Source organism: Equus asinus, chromosome 22 (genome assembly GCF_041296235.1).
Source record: "Equus asinus isolate D_3611 breed Donkey chromosome 22, EquAss-T2T_v2, whole genome shotgun sequence".
Taxonomy (NCBI): Eukaryota; Metazoa; Chordata; class Mammalia; order Perissodactyla; family Equidae; genus Equus; species Equus asinus.
In genome coordinates, this window is record NC_091811.1 from 58,914,965 (window position 1) to 58,936,389 (window position 21,425).

General features: G+C 57.9%; 2 protein-coding genes across 3 annotated transcripts; one reads left to right on the top strand and one right to left on the bottom strand.

The window, feature by feature from the left end:
- The first annotated feature begins 397 nt into the window (after window positions 1-397).
- Window positions 398-6,490, top strand: NAB2 (NGFI-A binding protein 2). Of its 2 annotated transcripts, XM_014843971.3 has the most exons (7): window positions 398-768; window positions 2,200-3,073; window positions 3,505-3,638; window positions 3,976-4,027; window positions 4,121-4,253; window positions 4,459-4,650; window positions 5,630-6,490. In XM_014843971.3, the coding sequence occupies exons 1-7, from the start codon at window positions 692-694 to the stop codon at window positions 5,737-5,739; spliced, it is 1,572 nt and encodes a 523-aa protein (XP_014699457.1). In that variant the 5' UTR covers window positions 398-691; the 3' UTR covers window positions 5,740-6,490. The 2 variants fall into 2 exon arrangements, with proteins under 2 accessions (XP_014699457.1, XP_014699459.1); XM_014843973.3 differs by lacking the exon at window positions 4,459-4,650 and having other exon boundaries at window positions 530-768.
- On the bottom strand, window positions 6,425-19,900 carry STAT6 (signal transducer and activator of transcription 6). Its single transcript, XM_044756076.2, has 22 exons — window positions 19,639-19,900; window positions 16,918-17,054; window positions 16,380-16,518; window positions 16,010-16,093; window positions 15,432-15,570; window positions 15,261-15,313; window positions 14,934-15,082; window positions 14,211-14,342; window positions 13,897-14,085; window positions 13,482-13,569; window positions 13,221-13,343; window positions 12,556-12,648; window positions 12,009-12,215; window positions 10,450-10,544; window positions 10,218-10,354; window positions 9,741-9,887; window positions 9,466-9,529; window positions 9,249-9,359; window positions 8,963-9,055; window positions 8,081-8,146; window positions 7,846-7,974; window positions 6,425-7,755 (listed from the first exon to the last, which is right to left on the bottom strand). The coding sequence occupies exons 2-22, from the start codon at window positions 17,031-17,033 to the stop codon at window positions 7,566-7,568; spliced, it is 2,544 nt and encodes an 847-aa protein (XP_044612011.1). The 5' UTR covers window positions 17,034-17,054; window positions 19,639-19,900; the 3' UTR covers window positions 6,425-7,565.
- Between the last annotated feature and the right edge of the window lie 1,525 nt (window positions 19,901-21,425).

Genomic DNA, 21,425 nt, shown 5'->3' on the forward strand with positions numbered 1-21,425 from the left:
TGTTCAGGCGCGTATGCACGTCTCTGCGCTTCTCGGTGTCTTCGTGTACCTGTGCGTGGTTGTGAAACTCCGCTCTCCGCTCGGAGGGGTAGGGATGGGGGGGGGAGTAGGAATGTCGCCGGCTGGGCGCTCACGTGGGTACGTGGGCGCGGAGAGGGCCGGCTGTGCATCCGGCGTGGGCGGCAGGGAGCGACCTCGCCCCGCCCGCTAGGTCCCCAAGCCCGCCTTCAACAGCCTGGCCTCGGTCACCCCAGTCCCTAACTCGGCGCCCCGGCTCCGAGTCCCCGCCCCCGCCTCCTGCTCCACACCCCCCTCCCCCCAGTCTCCGCCTCTCGCCGTCTCTCCGCCGCGGCGTCTGCACGGCCGGCCGAGAGGCCCGCGCGCCCGCCCCCCGCCCCCGGCCCCCGCCCCCGGCTCTGCCCACGCCCTCTGCCCGCCCGGCAGCCAGCGCAGCGCGGGGCCTCGCTCCCCGTGCGTCCTGCGGGGGCGGAGGCGCGGAGAGGCGGCAAGCGCAGCCGGGGAGGGGGGGGCAGAGGCACAGACAGAGGCGCGGAGGCTCGGAGAGAGGAGACGTGGAGGGAGGGACGGAGCCCGGACAGCGGCGGACACGGCGTCGCGCCCCGGGAGGAGCGCAGCGCGCACCAGGCGCCGAGGCACCGACAGGGGCGACCCCGGTGGTCTCCAGCCTTCCATGCACAGAGCGCCCTCCCCCGCAGCCGAGCCAGGCGGAGGGGACAGCGCTCGCCGGACCCCGCAGCCCAGACTCAAGTTAGTGGGCAAAGGGAAGCGGCGGAGAGTGGAGATGGGTGGAGCTGGACTCGGGAAAGGGGTCCGGAGGGCGGAGGTCGAGGAGAGGACCAGGGGAAGCGGGACGGGGGTGGGGGGTGGAGACTGATGGAAAAGGGGGTGCGTCTTCGAATTCGGGGGCCTTGGGAGCAGGCAGGGATCTGTTGTAGCTGGATATGAGAGAACAGTACCTAATTCTCCATCCCCCGTTTCCCCTGTGGGCACGACCTAGCATGTGAGCCCCCTGCAAAGAATGTGGGGGCTCCCGAGCGCCAGGGGAAGCCCTGGAGCTCTAGCTGGCAACGGTGCCGGGGAGGGCCGCTCGGCTGGCTCAGTCTGTCCTTGGCACGGAGCGCGCGGGCCCCGACCCAGGGTCCGGGAGAAGCCGGCGCTTCTAAACCAAGAGCATCAGCGGGGCCGTGGAGAAGCAGGAGATGCCTTAGGTGTCCCTTCCCATTTCTGTACCTTCATTTGTAGCGTGGGGAGGGGAGTTTCGGTGTGCAGCCCCTCCCTCAAGAGGCCTTGAGCCATTCTCCTACTCCACTTGAAAATGCAGATGGAAAATGAGGGAGAGGAGGGTAGGCGGGAGCCCCCAGGCGGTTTTCGCCCACAGACGCTACCACTGTGGGAGTGTGTGTGGGCGGCACAGGCCCCGGAGCAGAACAATTGAGGCACTCCTCCTGAAGGGACGGCCTACCTCCCCGAGCAGGTGGGGAAGGTCACTGGTGAGAGAAGGGCCAACGGAGGGGCATTGGGCAGTTGGAAGGGAGAGGAAGGGAGGTCTCTGGGGAGAGAGCAAGAGTGTGCTAAGAATGCCTAATGCTTGGGAAAAGCTGAGGGGAGTGGAGCGGGGTCCACCCTCACTGAATGGGAAGGGGCCACACCCCCCATTTTTCAACCACATGGGCACAATGCTACCAGGGAGTAAAGCTGGCCAGTTGTGGTCCCAGGTGTCCACTGTGGAGAGGACAGGGGGTCCTACATTCGTCTTAATGTGGGACGTCACCTTGAGTAAGGTTGAGACTGCTGGGTGTTTAGGGTGGAAGATGAGGACTGTTCTGCAGTCCAGCCGTCACAGGGGGGTGCTGCTGGCCTCGGAGCTCCAGGTCTCCTTGCCCCGGGCCAGAAATGTAAAAGCCAAGGATGGGGGTTAAAAGCCTTTGATTTCCACAGAGTCTGGGCTGGCTTTTGGTCCTTCTGGCCAGTCTGGGATGGCACTGGCATGTCTGTACCTCTGGGCAGTGCTTGATTCTCATAGTCTGTGCTCAGGCCTGGGCGCTGGGCAGAGAGGGCATTCAAGAGAGAGAGGAGAAGAGCAGCAGGCAGGAAAGAGAACAATTGTGAGTGCGCATTGGTACCAAGTAGAGGGCCTTGCACTGACTGCCCCCTCTCTCTTGTGTGCCTCCTTCTCAGGCCCAGTGCCCGAGCCATGGCACTGCCTCGGACACTGGGGGAGCTGCAGCTGTACCGGGTCCTGCAGCGCGCCAATCTCCTTTCCTACTATGAGACCTTCATCCAGCAGGGAGGGGACGACGTGCAGCAACTGTGCGAGGCGGGTGAGGAGGAGTTCCTGGAGATCATGGCACTCGTGGGCATGGCCACCAAGCCCCTCCACGTCCGACGCTTGCAGAAGGCACTGAGAGAGTGGGCCACCAATCCAGGGCTCTTCAGCCAGCCAGTGCCTGCTGTGCCCGTCTCCAGCATCCCACTCTTCAAGATCTCTGAGACTGCGGGCACCCGGAAAGGGAGCATGAGCAATGGGCATGGCAGCCCAGGGGAAAAGGCGGGCAGTGCCCGCAGTTTTAGTCCCAAGAGCCCCCTTGAACTTGGAGAGAAGCTGTCACCACTACCTGGGGGACCTGGGGCAGGGGACCCTCGGATCTGGCCAGGCCGGAGCACCCCCGAGTCCGACGTTGGGGCGGGAGGAGAAGAGGAGGCTGGCTCACCCCCCTTTTCTCCACCTGCAGGGGGAGGAGTCCCTGAGGGGACTGGGGCTGGGGGGCTGGCAGCAGCTGGGGCTGGGGGTGGTCCAGATCGACTGGAGCCAGAGATGGTACGCATGGTGGTGGAGAGTGTGGAGAGAATCTTCCGGAGCTTCCCAAGGGGGGATGCTGGGGAGGTAACGTCCTTGCTGAAGCTGAACAAGAAGCTGGCACGGAGCGTGGGGCATATCTTTGAGATGGACGACAATGACAGCCAGAAGGAGGAGGAGATCCGCAAGTACAGCATTATCTATGGCCGCTTTGACTCCAAGCGGCGGGAGGGCAAGCAGCTCAGCCTGCATGAGGTGAGGACTCCAGCCTCCCAGGATTGCTCTTGGCTCCCAGGCCTCAACCTTCTCACCTCTGAGAATCCTCACACTCCCCAAGTCCATTTCATTGTCCCTTGACCAGGACCCCAGGCCCTGAAGCCCTCCCCCCACACCCTGCGACCCCAGCCACTATAGTGCTGTCCTCCTCAACTGAGATACAGACAACAGCCTGGCTTTCCAGCCATGCTGCTCAGGACCACAGGAGTGGAGCAGGCCCTGGGCATTCCTAGGAAGCTGTGGTGCTGACCTCTGCCTTCCGCCCTCAGAAAGCTCATGCGTAGTGTCAAAACCCAAACTAGCATCTGATGGATAGGCCTCATTTGTCCGCTGGTGAAGGGCTGAGGGGAGGTCTGAGCAAGGCAGTGAGAGAGTTGGGATTCTGACTGCTCTGGTGGTCCTCTCCGCAGCTGACCATCAACGAGGCTGCTGCCCAGTTCTGCATGAGGGACAACACGCTTTTACTGCGGAGAGTGGAGCTCTTCTCCCTGTCACGCCAAGTGGCCCGAGAGAGTACCTACCTGTCCTCCTTGAAGGGCTCCAGGTAAGACTCTTTTCTCCAGGTCTCTCCTAGATTGGAATCCAGCCAAAGAGTGGGTCACGTCCTAACTTCCAGTCCAGATGCCTCTAGGTCTGCTTCCCACCCACCTGCATGTCCTGCTTTTGGCCAAGTCCACTTGTGTGCAGTCTGGCCCCTCCTCACATCCATCCCAGGCCCCCTGTGAGCCCCCCTCAACAATAGTACCTGAGCTAGAGACTCTTGCACAGCCAGCTGCTTTCCAGAGTCTTGAAATAATGCATGCCTTTCCCCAGATTCTGTGCCCTATGTATCATGTGTCCCTCCCCAGCCTCACCCTCCTTATTCCTCTTCATCTTTGCAGACTCCACCCGGAAGAATTGGGAGGCCCCCCACTGAAGAAGCTGAAACAGGAGGTAGGTTTTCCAGGGTGCATGTAGGGGGTTAGGGCAACTTCCCCAACCCCCTCCCCTGCCAGGCCCTCATTTCCCCATTTGGGGCATCCACAGGTTGGAGAGCAAAGTCACTCCGAAATCCAGCAGCCTCCCCCAGGCCCTGAGTCCTATGCACCCCCATATCGCCCCAGCCTGGAGGAGGACAGTGCCAGCCTCTCCGGGGAGAGTCTAGATGGACACTTGCAGGGTGAGTGTGCATAAGAACACTTCTGTCCTCACTGGGGGGCGGCGGGGATGGGAGGAGGGAGCCAGGAGGCAACTGCCTGGAACAGGGTTGGGAGGCCTGGCTGGATGGGGGCAAAAGGGCCTGGGCCCACGGGTCTGCCTGTGTGGTTGAGGGTGGGGGTTCCCTTGACTACAGTCCCTTACCTGACCCGTCCCCATGCCCACAGCTGTGGGGTCATGCCCAAGGCTGACGCCGCCCCCTGCTGACCTGCCTCTGGCATTGCCAGCCCATGGGCTGTGGAGCCGCCACATCCTGCAGCAGACACTGATGGATGAGGGGCTGCGGCTAGCCCGCCTCGTCTCCCACGATCGTGTGGGCCGCCTCAGCCCCTGTGTGCCTGCGAAGCCGCCTCTCGCAGGTGAGGCAGCCAGCAGTGCTGTCCCCAAGCACCCCGCCACCCAGGCCCCACACGGCAATCCTGGTGTCCTGGAGCCAGATGGGGGGAAGAGGGATGTAGTCGCCGGAGAGGGCAGTAGGATGGTTGGGTTCCAGCCTTAGGTTGAGGAGAGGAAGACCCTGCAGGGCTGTTCCCACTGGGGAGGGTCTGACCCTAGTGGAGATCTGTGAAGGGGGAACAGAAAAACAAAATGGGGGACAAAAGGGAGCAGGAAGGAGGGTCACCAGGAAGGGAAGCTTGAATGGAACTTCCACCAATGCAGGAGGTGGAGCAGGCTAGGAGTTGGGGTGCAGTTGTCCAGCTTGGAAGTGGAGGAGCCCAAAGGGGGATGCTTTGTGTGTGGATGGTGGCAGGGGGAGTAGGCCGGCAGAGGGCCGGGCAGCGGCTGGGCTGAGCGTGACGCAGCAGACAAAGCCACCAACCCTGGCTTGGTATTTTTAAACTGTGCGTGGGTGGGGAGTGGGGGCGGGGACTGGAAGGGGGGCTCTTCTTGGGGGAGGAGCCAAGAGGCTGGTTTCCTGTGTTCCCCCTGATTTGGCTTCTAAGAAACTTGGGGGGCTTGGTAGGGTGGGTGGGGCTTGGGTGGGGGCCAGGGTTGAGTGGGGGTGGCAGAGCCTGGGAAGGGGGGTGGGAGAGAGGTCAGAGCCAAGCCACCCCCACAGCTCCTGACAGAACCAGAAATTCCTGCAGAACGGAGGCGGGAGAGACAGAGAGCGAGCGAGACACATGCAGAGACAGAGAGCTACACACAGCCAGAAAGGGGAGCAGGGCACACATACTTGGGTATGGACCCCCCACACACACACAAGGCGGGCAGGAGGCAGTAATTCAAGAAATCAAGCTCGTCTTCCCAGCCTCCTCTGTCCCTGCCTCTCTCCTCAATCACTTCTTTCTGCAGTACCCACCGCATAGCTTCCTAACCTGTCCCTTATCCCTGCAGAGTTCGAGGAAGGGCTTCTGGACCGGTGCCCTGCCCCAGGACCGCATCCCGCTCTGGTGGAAGGTCGCAGGAGCAGTGTGAAAGTGGAGGCTGAGGCCAGCCGGCAGTGAGGGGTGGACTGGTGTCCTCAGACCCAGGACCCTGGACTTCTGCCTCATACAGACCCCTACACTCTCTGTCCCTGGCAGCCAGTCACAACCCTGGATCCTTCCGCGGCCCTTCTCCTGCCTCCCCACCTGCTCCATGGGCATAGAACTATGGGGCTTCAAGCAATAACAAGCAGGGGCCTGGCGAGAGGACACAAGGAGGGTGCGTGGTGCCCCCTCAGCCTTGCCCAGTGCAAGGGGGCAAGGACTCTGCCTCCAGGGCCTTTGGGGTTCTCCCCTCACACAACACACTCCCTTTCTTTCTAGTTTGAACCAGTGGTGTGAACAGTTGGACTCGGTTTGGACATGGGGGGAAAGGGGACTTCCCTGGGAAGGTCCAGCAGCTAAAAATGAAAACGTTTCCCCCAGAACTGGGGGCCTGGGAACACTGGACCTGCTCCTCCTCCCCGCCACTCCCCCATTTTTGTGCTTCTAGTTTGTTTCTTTAATTTAACAAGTGCTGCGGTTTGCCCACCCATCCCCATCTTTCCCCAAAGTCCTCAGCAATTCTTTGCTTCCTGTCCTCTCTGGGGGGTGTGGATGTGGGGTCCCCTTCACCTGCCCCCTCGGGAGCCCTGGGTTGGACTCAGGGTCTCTCTCAGCTGGGGGCTGGACCACAGCACCTGTCTGAGCAGTTAGAGCGTCTTTCTTTTCAGATTGTGTACAGTAGATTATTTATTTTGTTATTTTGGAATAAAATTTATTTTATGGCTTAGGATCTATGACCCCCGAAGAGGGAGAAAGAGTGGCATGGGATGGGGGAGTGGAGGGCAGCTGGCAGTGGGTGGGAAAGTAGAAAAGCAGGGGGTCGGTCCCCTTAATACACGGAGAGAACCACACATGTGGGCCTGGGACCCAGACTCTCACCCCCTGCTTCTGGGCAGGATGGGCAGTGTTGAGCCACCGAAGTTACAGCCATATGCAGATGTCACAGCCACATAGACCCTCCTGTGCTCAGTCATACTCAAAGCTGAGTACATTTGGGTTAACATACATCAGAGAGGCCAGCACACTCGCTGCTGTCTTTTGTGCAGTGTCTCACTCTTCCAAACTTGGGTTGTCACACAGGCAAATCAGATACATCTTCTGTGTGGCCACACAACTAACACGTGACATCTATAGATTAACATGTCTCAGGTACACACACTTTCACACAGCTATACGGGAAAAAACAGCCCTTGTACTTTCACACAATCTCATACGCATCACTGAAAGCTTCCATATGACAGGAATTTGGGCTGTTTGGGATTTGTTTTTTAACCTGAGCAAAATCCACATCATTAACAGAACGTACAGATCTCTTGTCTCCTCCCACCCAGAGTCTCCTGAACCGCTTCCCCATCCCCCCCGGCTGGAACCCAAGCCCATCGCTCCATCCCCAGCCTCTAGTGCAAGTGTGTGCACGTGTCTGCATGTTACTACATGTGCGTCCTGGACCCTGGCTTGGGATGGGTGGAGAAGCTCTCCATGCCCTAACCTGTGTTTGCCCAGCCCCCTTCCTGCTCAGCCCCATCTCCCAAGGAGAGCTGTGTGTGTGCATTGTGTGTGTGCAGGCGTGTTGAGGCGTGTCTCACTTTGGAACCTGAAGGGGTGTGTGGTAGGAGGGGAAGGAGTGGATAGGCTCCACCCACTGCATTCTCCTGGCAAAGTCTCTTCCTCCTGACCAGGGAGTAGGTGGGGATAGGAGGACACGCTCCCCATCTGCTGCTTGGCAGGAGCATGGGCAGGTGTCCAGAGCAGGTCCGTGGGGGTAGAAGAGCTGTCTCTCTGGGCTACCTCTCCAGCTGGGATCACCAACTGGGGTTGGCCCTTAGGTCCAGGTGGGACATTGAGATCCCAGACTGCCCATAGGGAGAAGGCTGCAGGAGGGGCTGGGCTCCTAAGGACCCTCCCCCTGACTCCCCTTGCCCCTCCAGGAGAAGCTTGGTGAGGTCCTGTTCAGTGGGCGGCAGCAAGGGTGGGAACATGTCTTCACTGACCCTGCAAGGAGGAAGGGGAAGCAGTGGGATAGGGATGGTGCCCACTCCTCTACCCCCACCCAGCCCCTACCCCAGGCTGACCGCCACTCACCAGGTGCCCTGAGGGAACCCTCCCACCGGCTGGCTCAGGCAGCTCTCTTCTGCCATGGTCACGTCTGAGCAGAGAAGGGGCTCAGGGCTGGACACGGCATGCTCCTGAGGCTGGCATGGCAGCAGGCCCCTACCGGGACCAGAAAGGTAAATAAGATGTGGAAGACGCAGGGGTGAGGCTGGGAGTGAATGGGGAGCATGGGATCAGAACGGGGTTTTCACTCATTGTCACTCACTGGGGGTGAGGTTGGTCAAAGGGCAGGCTCATCTGGCTCAGAGTGGGGGGCATCGGCAGGTGAGGTCTGGAAGCAGGAAGGAGGGCACAGTCAGAGAAGGGAGGGCTGGGCAAGGGCAAGGGTTTGCCAAGTCAAGACCCCTGAGGGAGGAAACAGAATTTCGGCTCCTCGCCCTGACTGCATAGCCTTGATCTCTAAGCTTTGAGCTCTGTCTGCTCATTTGTAAAATGTGTGCTGGGGCCTGGAGGGGTGGGGGGAAGAGCGGAGGCCGGATTAGCTTATTTCATTTCTGATGTTTCTTTGGACTCTGAACTTTGGTGGTTCTCAGTCCTCCAGTCCCCACCCCCACCTCAGCTCCTGGGATGAGAGAGGTCACGCCTTGACACCTGAGTGTTACCTGGAGAACAAAAATGTCTAGGCCACTTCCAAGCCGAAACAGATGAATAAATAAAAATCAAGACAGCAGGTAAGTGACAGTGGATTTCAGGGGCGGGAGAGAGAATACTAATGCTTACACAGCTCTTGCTGTGAGCCAGGTTCTATGCTCAGCTTTACACATATTGTTAACTCATTTAACCTTCACAATAATCCTGTGAAGAAGGTATTATTATTCCCCATTTTGCAGCTGAGGCACCAGACTTGGGTAACTTGCCAGCAGTCAGGAAGTGGTGGAGCTGCAATGGGAACCTGGGAAGTCTGGATCTTAACCACTCACCCCTCAATGGAGTGGACAGCAGAGAAAAAGGAAGGGTCTCAGCTTTCTGCCCGCCCCCCCCCCCCCCCCCCCGCCTTCTCACAGAAGAGCCTCTCCTAACGATACAAATGCCCATCCCCTTGCAGGTGGGTATCCTCCCCGCCATCCCCAAGACGTTTTTCACTTACTCCGGGAAGGCTGGCAACACACTGACTGATTCTTCCCGGGAGAGGCCTTGATATGAGGGCATGGAGTGGGAGTGTGGTGGGTACACTTGGGGCCTAGGGAAAGAAAGCAGACCCCCTGAGGCCAGCCCTTCTCCTGGACACCCCCAGTGCCTGCCTCAGGATGGGTAATTCCTTTCACGGAAAGGAAGATTCCCCAAGTTAGCCCCCAGTGCCAGCTCTCCCAGCTGCCCCTGCTGAAAGCCCACCTGCACAGACCACTCCCATTCCTGCCCCTCAAGTTCCTTACACCATGTCTGGGCCGAGCTGCATGTTCATGGAGGAGTCAGGGGCCATCCCAAGGTCATAAGTGGGCATCATGGTAGGCATTTGGGGCTCTGGGGTGGGAAGTGGCTGGTCCCTGGAGGAGGGAAGGAGGCATGTGTGACTGACCAAGGGTTGATGCCACCACCCCTTCCTGCAAGTAAGTACTAGGCCCCACCCACCATCCACATCACCACACTCACCTTTCCACAGTCATCTTGATGGTAGCTGGGACATAACCCCTGCCATCCTTACCCATCTGTTCAGCTGTTGGGGAGAAAAGGAGAGCCATGGACGACTCCAGGGTTAGGAGGGGAGGAAAGTGGAAAAGAAGGGCAGGACTGGTGGGCAGGTAGGAGGAGTGGGGCTATGAAAATAGAGAAGTCAGGGATAACACACAGTGGGCAGGGAAGGGGGCAACTGGGAGCAGGGAGAAGGTGGGCAATAGGAAAGAGTCAGAACTGCAGTTCCAGCTCACGCTTGTAGTGACTCCGGAAAGCCTCGTCCTTGGGTTTCTTAGGGTAGAGGTTTTTGAGCTGAGCAAGGTCCCGGATTCGGTCCCCCAGTGAGCGAATGGACAGGTCTTTGGCAGAGAAGGGCTGGATGTTCTCTATTTGTGAGGAGCCTACAATAGGAATGAAGCCCTGAGTCCCCTCTATCCAGACTTTCTTCTCCTTCCCCAGCCCCCACCATAGGATTCATTCTCAATCTACCATGGGAAGGGGGAGAGGACCTGGGGTGGGGGTCCTGAGGGAGGGAGAACCACCAGTCTCCCTTCCCACAGAGCTCACAGTGAGAAGGTGGAAGTTTAGACCACAGAAGGAAGGAGTTGGACCTAAGGAAGAACTTCCTGAAGATCAGAGTTGGCATCAAGGAAGGCCAGGACACTTCCTTCCCAGAAGAAACCCCACAGGGCCCAGGCACAGAGGCAGAAGCCTGGCTGGGGTGACCTCACCGTCCTGGCCCCGGATGACGTGGGCAATGGTGATGCCCCCAATCTCTGAGTCACTGAAGCGAAGGAGGAACGTTCCATCAGGCTCATTGAGAAGGAGGCTAGTGACGTACTGTTTGCTGATGAAGCCAATGATCAACCTGGCCAGGAGAAGGAGAGGAGGATGGAGGTGGGGGCACTGGGTGTGGAGAGAGAGCTGGAGGTGCAGCTGCTCAGGCCTGGGGCAGGAACTCACCGATCTGACCAGTAGCTCCGGAGACAGCGTTTGGTGAGGTCCAGGACACCATCGAACCACTGCCAAAAGGTGAAGCCACGACCCAGCAGGATCTCCTGTCGGGGGGAGGAGAGAGCTGGTGTGAGCACGGAAGGGCCAGATGCTGGAGAAGCCTGGTTAGGGCAGGCACTGGGCTGTGAGTGCTCACATGACACAGTCACAGGGCTGAGGGACCAAACTGGACCTGAGACCCCATCAACAACAATAACCAACACTCAGGCTGACCATGTGCCAGGTACTATTCCAAGTCCTTTCTGTGAATTAACCTTTTTTTTTCTTTTTTTAAAGATTTTGTTTTTCCCCCAAAGCCTCCCAGTACATAGCCACGTATTTTCAGTTGTGGGTCCCTCTAGTTGTGGCATGTAGGATGCCACCTCAGCGTGGCCTGATGAGCGGTGCCATGTCCACACCCAGGATTCGAACTGGTGAAACCCTGGGCTGCCAAAGCAGAGCTCGCGAACTTAACCACTCGGCCACAGAGCCAGCCCCAATTAGCTAATCTTTATAAGCCTATGGAGGCAGGTCCTATAACTATCCCATCTTACAGATGAAGAAATGGAAGCTTAGAAAGGTCCAATAACTCGCCCAGGTCCACACAGCTGGTGAGAGGCAGAGCTGGGATTCAGCCCAGGAAGTCTGGGCTGGGGCCCCTCATAACCACTGTGCTCCACCGCCTCCCCAGTGAGGCCTAGCGGAAGTGGAGTCCAGAGAAGGCAGCTTGCTGGGTGTGGGTGTCCTGCTCCCTTTGTTAACACATCCTCTGGTCGTGTGGGCTTTTCTTTCTTCCTTTTTTTTCCTAAGCGATCAGTACGTAACTGCGTTTACCCAGCTGGTTGTCAACCAGGACACTCAGATCTCCTTTTTCCCCTGTTCTTGTAACAGACCTAGTCCTGAACCACCTTGTTTTGCAGCCAGAAAAAAGTTGTGGCTGAGAACAAGTCAGAAATATGGGGTTCCATCCCAGCCACGCCACTCACCTGCTGTGAGGCCTTGGACAAACTACTTAACCTCTCTGAGTATCAGGTTCTTCATCTGTGACATGGGGATGATAACAGTACCTATCTCAAAGGGATATTGGGAGGATTGAATGAGATAACACACAGAAAGTGCTAAGCACAGTGCCTGGCATATCGTCAGCCGTCAGCTCATGGTAGCTGGTATTTCTGCATATGCCCCTGTGGAACTGCATTCCGGTCTTTGCAGTGGGAACTATCTTCCCAATGGGTCAAAGTCATTCTGAATCACAACTGTGTACACATATCATCCGGGTAAGTCATGCAAGTCACTGGTAAAGAGGAAGGACAGAGGGCGCCCAGACCAAAACCTGAGAGATGCCAGAGAACACATCCTCCGGGCTGACTCCCCGAGCTGAGGGATTTTCCTGCCTGGGCCATGACAGAGGCATGATGGGGCATTGTCAAGATCCCAGCATTCGGTCCCTGGGCAGAGGTTGGGGAGGCTCCGAGTGCCCCAGGGATGAAGAGCTTGGGGGTGGGAAGTCTGAAGGGCAGGGGAATGACCTTGTTGAACTGTGACCAGGACACAGAACGGTGCTGGAAGGCCTCTGTGCTGAGGCTGTTGTCGTTGAAGATCTTCTGGGCCAGAAAGAGGAAGTGCTCTGGGAGCAGCCCCCGGTTGGTCCCCACCTCAGCCATGAACTTGAGGTTCAGAGTTTCACACATCTTCTCCCAGGGCACACGCTCAGCCACCACAAAGGGCACACGGTCCTGGGCGCAAGAGGGAAGCAGAGGGCACCTCAGGTTATCATCCCCATTCTTTCTCAGGAGGACCTTCGTCCTCCCCACCTCCCCAAGGCTGCCCCTCCTCAGCGTTTGTCCCCTGGGTTTGCTCACAAAGGCAGAGCTTTTCCAACCGCAGTTTAGGGTGCTATGGCATGATAGTTGTTAAGACTGACTGGAAAAGAGGTCAGAAGTACAAAAGCAGATCCATGAGAAAGAGTTAAGGTCACCCTCATTTGAAACGCCTGCCACCCCAGCAGCCTGCACCCCATTCTTCCTGTTAGAGCTCCCCCCACCCCCATCCCCCCTACTCCAGGTCTTCCCTCACCATCTCCGAGAAGGCATTGTCCCACAAGATGGTGGCTTTGGCATTGTTGTCTTGGTTGCCATGGACGATGACCACCAGGGGCAGAGACAGAGCCTGAAGGGGGTGAGAAAGGGGACAGAGGCCTTGCTCAGGGGGCTGGCCCTGAGGGGGCAAGGAGGCTCTTGCACTCACACAACAGAGTTCTTGGTATGTTATCAGACACTTTCCAAAGCTCAGTCAGGGCCTTACTGTAGAGAAGTGGTTATGAGTCAGTGCCGGGGAGCCAGACCTCAGATTCCAAACGTCAGTTCCAATGCTCAGAGGCTGTATGACCTGGGCAAATTACTTAATCTCTCTGTGTCTCAATGTCCTCATCTGTAAAATGAGGCTAATAATAATACCACTTCATCATGTTATTGTGAAAACTCTGTGTGTGTGTGTATCACTTAAAACAGTGCCCTGGTCTATAAAAAGTGTGTCATAAGTGCTATTTGCTACTACACTATTATTCCCTGGCATGAGCGCTCCGTGTTCTGGCTCCTCCCCACTCACCCTGGCCCCCGTGTACATAAATCCCAGACACCCAGGGGACAGGGCAGTCATGGGGCATGAGGATCCCGGCCCCAGTGTGTGGCGTGGAGGGGGCCTGGGGCCCCAGATTGGGCAGGGCTGTGACCTCAGTTCACCTGGAGCTGAATGTGGAGTTTGTTGGGGCCGAGCGCGAAGCTGGTGGAGAAGAGCACTGCACACTTCTCCTCAGTGACAGACTCCGTGCCCTTCCGCTCACACCGCTTGATTTTCTTCAGAAGCTGTGGGGTGGGGGGACGGAGAGGAGGGGTGAGTGCAGAGACTGCTTCTCCTGGCCTCCTGACCCCTTCTCCAAGGTGAGTCCCAAAGTCTGAGGACCCCCGCCCCCCCTCCCCGCCCACTGCTCCCTGAAATCTGACCAGGTTCTTGAACAGGGCAGAGCAGCAGTTCCCAGGAATGCTGTTCTCCAGGGGCACAGTGTTGTTGATGATTTCCCCACTGCTTTCTCTGCCAGGGGAGGTCAGAGAGGGAGCTGCTCAGCCCATGGGGGCCAAGTGTCCAGAAGAGCCAGAGGGCACGGGTGAATGGCATGGACTGCTGGCCCCAAATCTCCATCTCCCCGCTTGGGTTCTTAAGGGAGGAGTCCCCCTCTTGGCCAAATCCTGACACTCCCATCCTGTTCCAGCACTGATGGGTTCCCCCCTTCCTTTGCCTTGACCATTCAGGTCCCACATCCCATGGCCCTCCCTCCCCATCACCTGCTCTTTGTGGGGCCCAGCCCCCAGACTCCTTTGGCCTCCACCACCCCAACAGGCCTTCTCCAGCCCAGCTTACGTGCCAGCCCCAGGCCCCTGGGGCATGCTCAGCTCCCTCGCCTGCTTCTCAGTCACCATGTCGGCCCTGACCACCGGAGGTTTGGCCGGGGCCCCCAGAAACCGTAGACCCAGCAGGAATCGAACCCCGGCCTGGAACTTGGTCTGAGTCTTCAGAACCTGGGGGGGCTGCTTCTCCACCAGGAAAGAGCTGGGAGGAGCAAGGAGGACACAAGGGGAGTCAGTGGCTGGGTTCCTCCTTGTGCCCTCCCCACAAGTCCGCTCTCTTCCTTGGTGGGGTCTGCCCTAGACCAGGCCGGGGGCCCCCGGGCGTACCTGGTGACGAGGGTTCGCAGGACTTCCTCTAGCCGGCTAATCAGCACTGCCCGGGTCTTGGGCTCAAGCTCCCCACCAGCCGCCCCCACTTCCTGCTGCAGCTGGGAATAAATGTCCACCAGGCTCTCACACCTGGGGCCAGGACAGTGGTCAGGGGGCACAGCATTCAGGCTGCCTGCTGCGGCCCAGACCCCTTTCCCCTAAACCCAGGAAGAAAGCAGGAGAGCGTGTGTGGAGGGCTGGCATGGGCAGTGGGTGTGGCTGCACGGCACCTGAGCCGAAGGGTTATGGGGGGTGGGAGGGAGGCTCCTTCTCAGTGCCTGGACCCTTGTGGAAACCCAGCTGGCTTTGCCTCAGGGCTCTGGTGCCCAGGTCCGCTGCTAGCACTTATGTATGGTGCTTTGGCGCAAATTGAAAGGGGCGCCACCCACTAGACTAAATGGAAAAAGGCTTCCCATGCCTGGGGACATGGGGCTTGAAGAGAAAAGCACGGGTTGGATGAACGCCCGCTTGTGCTCCCTCGGCGGCGGTGGGGCGTACTTACACAGGAGACAACCTGAGCAACAGTGCGCATAGCTCTGCAGGAACTGGCTCCTCTGAGCCTCGGCCCCCTCCAAGGCCCTCTTGCCTGGCTTTTTCTCTCTCCTGTCTGTGGGGCCTCCAGCAGGGAGTGCAGGTGCCCACCCTCAGCCCACCCGGCTTCCCCGTGGACCCTGCCCCAACCTCTCCTGTAGTGAGGCCAGGCTCTCCTCGAAGGGGGCGCCATTCCCTGCCAGCTGCTGCTGCCGCTTCCAAATCTGGATCCTCTTCAGCACCAGGGCCTGGGCAGCCTCCAGCTCGGCGACAGCCTCCTGCAGCAATGTAGCCAGGGCCTGCAGGCAGGGAGGGCCTGAGTCAGGGCCACACACCGCCTCCTTCCCCAGGACTCTCTTTCTCACCTGACCCCTCCTCAGTCTGTGTCTCTCTGAGGCCCAATCTCCATCCCTCCACAGATTTGAGATCCCTCAGAGATTGCACCGTTTCATCTCCATTTCTCAGGCCACTACTCACCTCACTTGGTCCAGACCCGTTGGCAGGAGTTTCTATCAAGCTGTGCAGAGACACTGAGGGCAGGGGCAGAAATCAGGGGTGCAGATAAATTTGAGGTTCAGCCAAGAGTGAGATCCAAGAGGCGATCACACTCCCTGGAATCCTCTGAGGGCTCCCGGCCCAGGCTCCCACCTTGGCCAGCCTCAGCGCCCTGCTTCAGGGCTTCTCGGAGAAGGCGGGTTTCGCCCACTCGGTGCTGCAGCCTCCGCAGGACTGTGTTAAACTTGAGTTCCTCCTGCTTCCGGTGGAAGGGCATCGGCAGGTGGTGGAACTGCACAGGACGGACAGATGCCATGAGATAAGACACTCTGCCCATCCCTCTACACCTGGCCTCTACTCCCTAAAGGGGTGCCTCCTGCCATCTCAGCATCAGCGGAGACAGGGCACTTCCCTTCTCTAGCTCCCCTCTCCCCCTTGACAGTTCTTCCTGACCTTTGGGAATCTCCTGGGGATAAGACCTCTCTTGTGGCAGAATCAGCTCCTTACCACTTGCTCTCTCCTCCCCAGGCCTCACTACCCTCAGTCCCTCATTTGAAGCTTTCCTGACCTAGGCTTGGGGTTTACTCTGACCCCAGGAACTTCCTTTGGTCATCCTGGGCCTAAAACACTGAGCCTTTCCTAAAGTTCAAATTCCTTTTAGAAGGAATTCTCATGGCTCAGGTTAAAGTCCCAGTGAGTTGAGCTGGAGTGGGAGGTGGGTATCACAATACCTGTTCCATAACAGCTTTTCTCTCCCCTTGAAGTATGTGTTTGAAAGTGGCCACCAGCTTCAGGGGGTCCCTCTGATATATGCTCTATAGAAATGAAGGGTGATGGACAGGGTTAGCCTGGCTCTTAGCCATGTCATTCTCCCCATCCAATCTCCCCCATTCGCACACGCACTGAAAGGCAGCACAACTGTAGACTCCAAAGTTTTCATGCATTTGCATGCTTTTAAAATCTAATTTGCATGCTAGCTAACAGCTAACCACAGGAACACCAATTTGCTTCCAGCATCCAACCAATTTCTTCCAGCATCCAATGCTCATCCCAGCTCCACTCTGGCCACACCCCAGCCTTGTCCCCTCCCCTCCCGCTCACCTCCAGGGTGCTGATGTGTTGCAAGATGGCGCTTCCCTCCCCCTGCTCTCCGGCCAAGGTCTGAAGGTGCTGGAGAGTGGCAGAAAGTAGGGCACTGGCCATGTTGCAGCAAAAGGCATCTGAGCCAACCAGGAACTCCCTGCAGGAAGATCCGGATGAGGCAGCCTCAAGTCAGGGCTTCCTCAGCTCTACTGACCCTCCATCCCACAGCAAACAGCTCAGCAGCTCCTCCCCCATTCTCCATCCTCTGCAGCCCTCATCTGTGCCCCTTGTGCCCCAATTTCCCGCTGTTAGGGGAAGTACCCTTGCCCCAGCCCTGACTTCATCCTCTTTGGCTCAACCTTCTAAGTGGGTGAGGGACACCATGTGTCAACAGGCATAGTCTGGTTGATGTAGCACAGACTCCCTGCTAAATCTAGGCCACCACACAGTGAGTCCGAAGTCCCAAAATGAGAGGTGGAGGAGAGAGATAATCTAATGAGAAGGAAAGTGGGTGGGGGATGACCTGGGGGACCAGCATGGGGCAGCCAGGACTCACCAGGGCTGGTTTTCCAGCCAGTCACCCAGGAGATGCCGCAGGTGTTGGGGAAAGTCGACATAGAGCCGCTGCAGCTTTTCTGGGGGCATCTTGAGGACCAGACCCCACACAGACATGATCTGGGGTCAGGAGGGTGCCTGGAGGAAAGGAACAAGGCCACTCTGAGAGATGCCCAAGAAAGTTGGCCTATGTTGTGGGGTAGCCAGGGACCTCCTGTAGACAGCCCTCCCAGAGACCACTGTCACCACCACTCCTCTCACAGCCAGACCACCTCACACCAGGGACATCCTTGGTCAATGCCTGAGACAAGGTACTCCTTTCAGTGGTAGACACAGGGGTGATGGGATGGAAAGAGCTGAGCTTCAGCCAGAGGGGTGGGAGATGGGGCAGCAGGGAAAGCCCTCTGAGAGAAGGCAGAGGACATGGGCTGCTGCCCAACACCGGGCTCGGTTCTATGGGCAAGGAACCTCCCCTCTGTGGACCTGATCTTCTCATCTATAACACATGAGGCTCAAATAAGTGCAGAACTTCCCAAACTTTTTAAACCAGTAGCCAATGTTAGTTTTAATCTGAGGAATCCCAATTATATAAGATTGGAGTTTCTCTGTTGAAAGCAAGTGTGGTAGGCTAGGAACACTTCTGCTCGTACTTCCCTCTCCCCACCTCCTGACCCCAAAGCTTCCCCTGGAGAAAGCCCTCAAAAGTCCAGGGCTCCATGAGATAAGTTGAAGACTACCCGGCTAGATGGTGAAGAAGAGGATGGTAGAGTAATAATAGCTGCCATTTATCAAGCACTTACAATGTTTGAGGGATTACACTAAGGGCATTATCTCAGAGCCTTGCAACAATTCTTAAAATAGATAATTATCCTCTTTCATAGATGAAGAAACCAAGTCTCAAGGAGGTTCTCTAACTTGCCAAGGCCACTCAGCAAGTGAGTTCCAAAATCAGGATTTGAATCTGAGTGAGGATTAACCACCACATTGTGCCCTTGGGATCCCTTCCAGCTCCAAATCCCATCATCCTAAGAGCAGGGGGGTGTGGCAGGAGAAGATGGGGAGGTCCAGCAAAGGGGAATGTAGAAAGAATTTAGGAAGAAGATGAGAGAGTGGAGGAAAAGTGGGGTTAACAAGCCTGGAGTGAAGAGCCTAGAAGGCAGAGAGGAAGCTAGAGGGCTAGAAGGCCAAGGGCAGAGAAGAAGAGAGGGAGAGAGGAAAGGAGGAGATGGGAGAAGGAGGGGAGAGGGTTTTCCTTGGTGGGCTGCTGGGTAAGGTGGGTAAACCAGTGGTTTCCCAGGGGTCTCTCAGTTCATGTTTCTCATAATGTCCCTTCTCATAGATGAGGGGGAGGATGGGGATGGAAACTCCCTGGGTCTCCCCCAACCCAGTAACCCCGGGTCCTCTTGTTGCACTTTTAGCCTCTCCCCTCCCCCCAGGACTCCCAAAGGAACGGAGAGCAGAGGGGCCCCTTCTCAGGGACTCCTGCTCCAAGACCATCTTGCCCCTCCCCCCAGCACTTTTCTCCCAAAGGCAGAATCCTTCCCACTCCTGCTCAGGGTCCTCCAACAGGCCTTTCTCTAACCCCCTCGGGGTGAGGCACCTTTTGGTGGGTGCTTCAAATTGAAGGGAGGCTCCATTGTCTCTTCTGTCCTCCTCTCCTGTTTCTCATGGCGCTCAGACCTTTGACCCTCTGCCCCTACCCAACTGGGGACTGAGGTCATCCCCAAGCCACAGGCAGCCCCCCTTTCCTCTCTATCCCCTTGCGGAGTGAACAGCCTCCTGGCACTGCCTTGGCTTCAACTCTCCTTCCCCACTCCATCCCCAATATCCAGACATCAGGAGGCCAATAACAAGGCTGGGTGGGTTGGCCTGCCAGGATAGGGGCACCTTCTGCTTTAAGCCCCCCTAGAGCGGCAGGGCGGGAGGAGCCACGGCGGGAGGGGGCGGGGCCAGCGTGCCAGTCCCGTTCGATCCGGCAGGGAAGCCCGACGTCCCGGATCCTCCGAGGCCCGCTTAGTGGCCTCGACCCGATCACCTCAGCCCCTACATTCCCGAGTCCTCTGGCCGTGGGATCGCAGGATCAAAAGTCACAAGAGCTTCTCTGAGTTGCCCAATGTGTGTATGTGGCGGTGGGGGCGGGGGGCGGGGGAGGCGGAGCCAGTTCAGCACGAGGAGGGTTAACTCGGCGCCGCCCGCCGGGAAATCTCGGCGTCTACAGCAGCCAAGCGTGGAGCAGTTTTGAGGGGGAAATTCCCCCTCCTCTGGGGCACCATGAGGTCTACATCTGGGGCTCGCTCACCCCCCCCAGCCACACCCTTGAACAGTGACCTTTGTGGGGGGACCCGACAGGAGTTTGTCTAGGACCCCCTGCCCTCTGGCATCAACCTGCTAGGGAGGGGCAGCCACTTCCCTCCCACCCCCCAGAGGGCAGAGGGGCACCTCCTTGCCCTCCTTTCCCTGTCTTCACGTGACCCTGGAGGTGCGGGGGCGACGGTATGGAAAAAGTGACCCGTCGGGGGTGGAGTGCTGGGCCTCTACCCACCCGAGTCCTCTGATAGTTCGAAACTCCCCAAACCCGGTACCACCAGCTACTGAAACAGTTTCTCGGGGACCATCGACCCCGCCCAGGGAGAATCCTGAGAGGCCCCCCCGCTGATCCACCCCCCTCAACACTCATAGGCAGAGAGCCCCCACCCTCCCCTCCTCGGAGGCATCCCCTCACCTTGGCAACCCCTCTGCTGTCTTCTCCCTCTCTCAGCGGGCACTGCCAGGCCCCATGGGTCTGTAGCTCTGTCCAGCGAGTTCAGGGCTGGCCCTGCCAGCACCCCCCCTCCACCACCACCACCAAAAAGAAACACACACACACACAAACACACACACACACACACACTGCTCTCCCGTCCTTCCTCTTCAGTGTAAGCACTGGCTGCCCCAGCCCGCTGTTTCCGGCTTCTCCGTCTACCCAGGTCCCTCCCTGGAGCTCTGACGACACAGAGAAGAGAAAGTGGGCTGGAGGAGGAAGAGGAAGAAAGTGGGGCGAGCATGTGTGCCTTCTGTGCCCGGTGAGGAAGCACGGGGTCGGGGGAGCCAGGACTGGGGCTCAGGGCCCTGGGGCCAGGCTGGAGGGGAGGCTGATCCCTACTTACTCTGTCCCCCTCAAAAGGGATCAGCTTTTCTCCAGAAAGTCACCTAATATCAAGCAGAGACATGCCACCCCAAACTGCCTCTCCGGTACTCAAACTTTCACGGGAGCCCGGGGTTTGGGCTCACGAGGGACTGGACTCCCTGGGGCCTCTGGAAAAGCAAATCCCTCTGGGCTCTGCGCTCCCTCCAGTGGAGGACCCTGAAAAGCAGCCCGGGAGCTCAGGCTGGCCGTCAGGAACTCCTAGGTCCTCCTCCCTTCTTGGCGGTGAACGCCTTCCTGGTCCCGTGACCACTGATGGGAGGGGGTGGGGGAAGGGACCCCAAAGCTCAGAGTTCTGGAAGACTCCAGAAGGAGTCCTGCAGACTCTGCCCCTCGTCCAAGGGTACTACTCCTCAGACCCTGGTAGGAGCCGACCCCAGCTGGAGTTGCTGCCTGCAGATTCCCAAGGGACAAGTTTGAATACGAATCTGCTGTGCAGCCTTGGTGAAGTTCCTATCCGTTTCTGGGGTAAACACTGAGACACACCCAGAAACAAACACACACATGCACAACTTCTGCAGTCACGAGACTACATACACACACACAGACACATGCTTAAACACACGCGCGGGCAGGCTCACAGACATGTCAGCACTCAGAGCCACATGCCATCACAACGAGAGACACGCTCACATACACAAGCCTTGCCCAGCTTCTGAGTCATCATCCTAACTAGCGGATGGTTTCTGCAGCTTTTGCTGGAGGAGCTGGAGGAGCCCAAGGGACCCAGAGAGGCCTTCACATCCCCAAACCTTGGAGACGTGGTGTGTGGAAAGGGTGGTTTCTGGGAGGGGGGGGTGGGAGGTGGAGGGACATTTCTACTCCCCTCTTTTCTCCCCAAGCAGGGCTGGGCTCAGGGGCCAAAGCTAGGCCTATGCTGCCCCCTGGTGCCTGAACTGATTCCCAGAACCCAGCTCCTCCCCCTCCCATCCCATGTGGATGAGCATGTGTGTGCAGGAGGGCATGTGTGTGGGGGCCGAGCCAGGCAGCAGAGGATAGCGGTTAAGAACTTGGACTCTGGAGACAGGCCGCTTGGGTTCAAATCCTGCCAGTGCTGCTAACTGCACAACTCTGGGCCGTCTACTCTTTGTGCTTCAGTTGTGTCATTGGTAAAATGGAGCAAATAGTCTTAACTCATAAGGTTGTGAGAGTGAAATGAGATAACATATTTGAAGGCTGAGGACAGTGCCCAGCAGGCACTATTTTTATGGCCCAGAATAAACCAGGCATGAGGAAGGCAGAAGGGCCTCCAGCCTACATAGGAGTCCCCGGATTTGGGAATAATATTAGCGCAACAAAGACAGTGCCTCTTGGAGCTGTGTGTG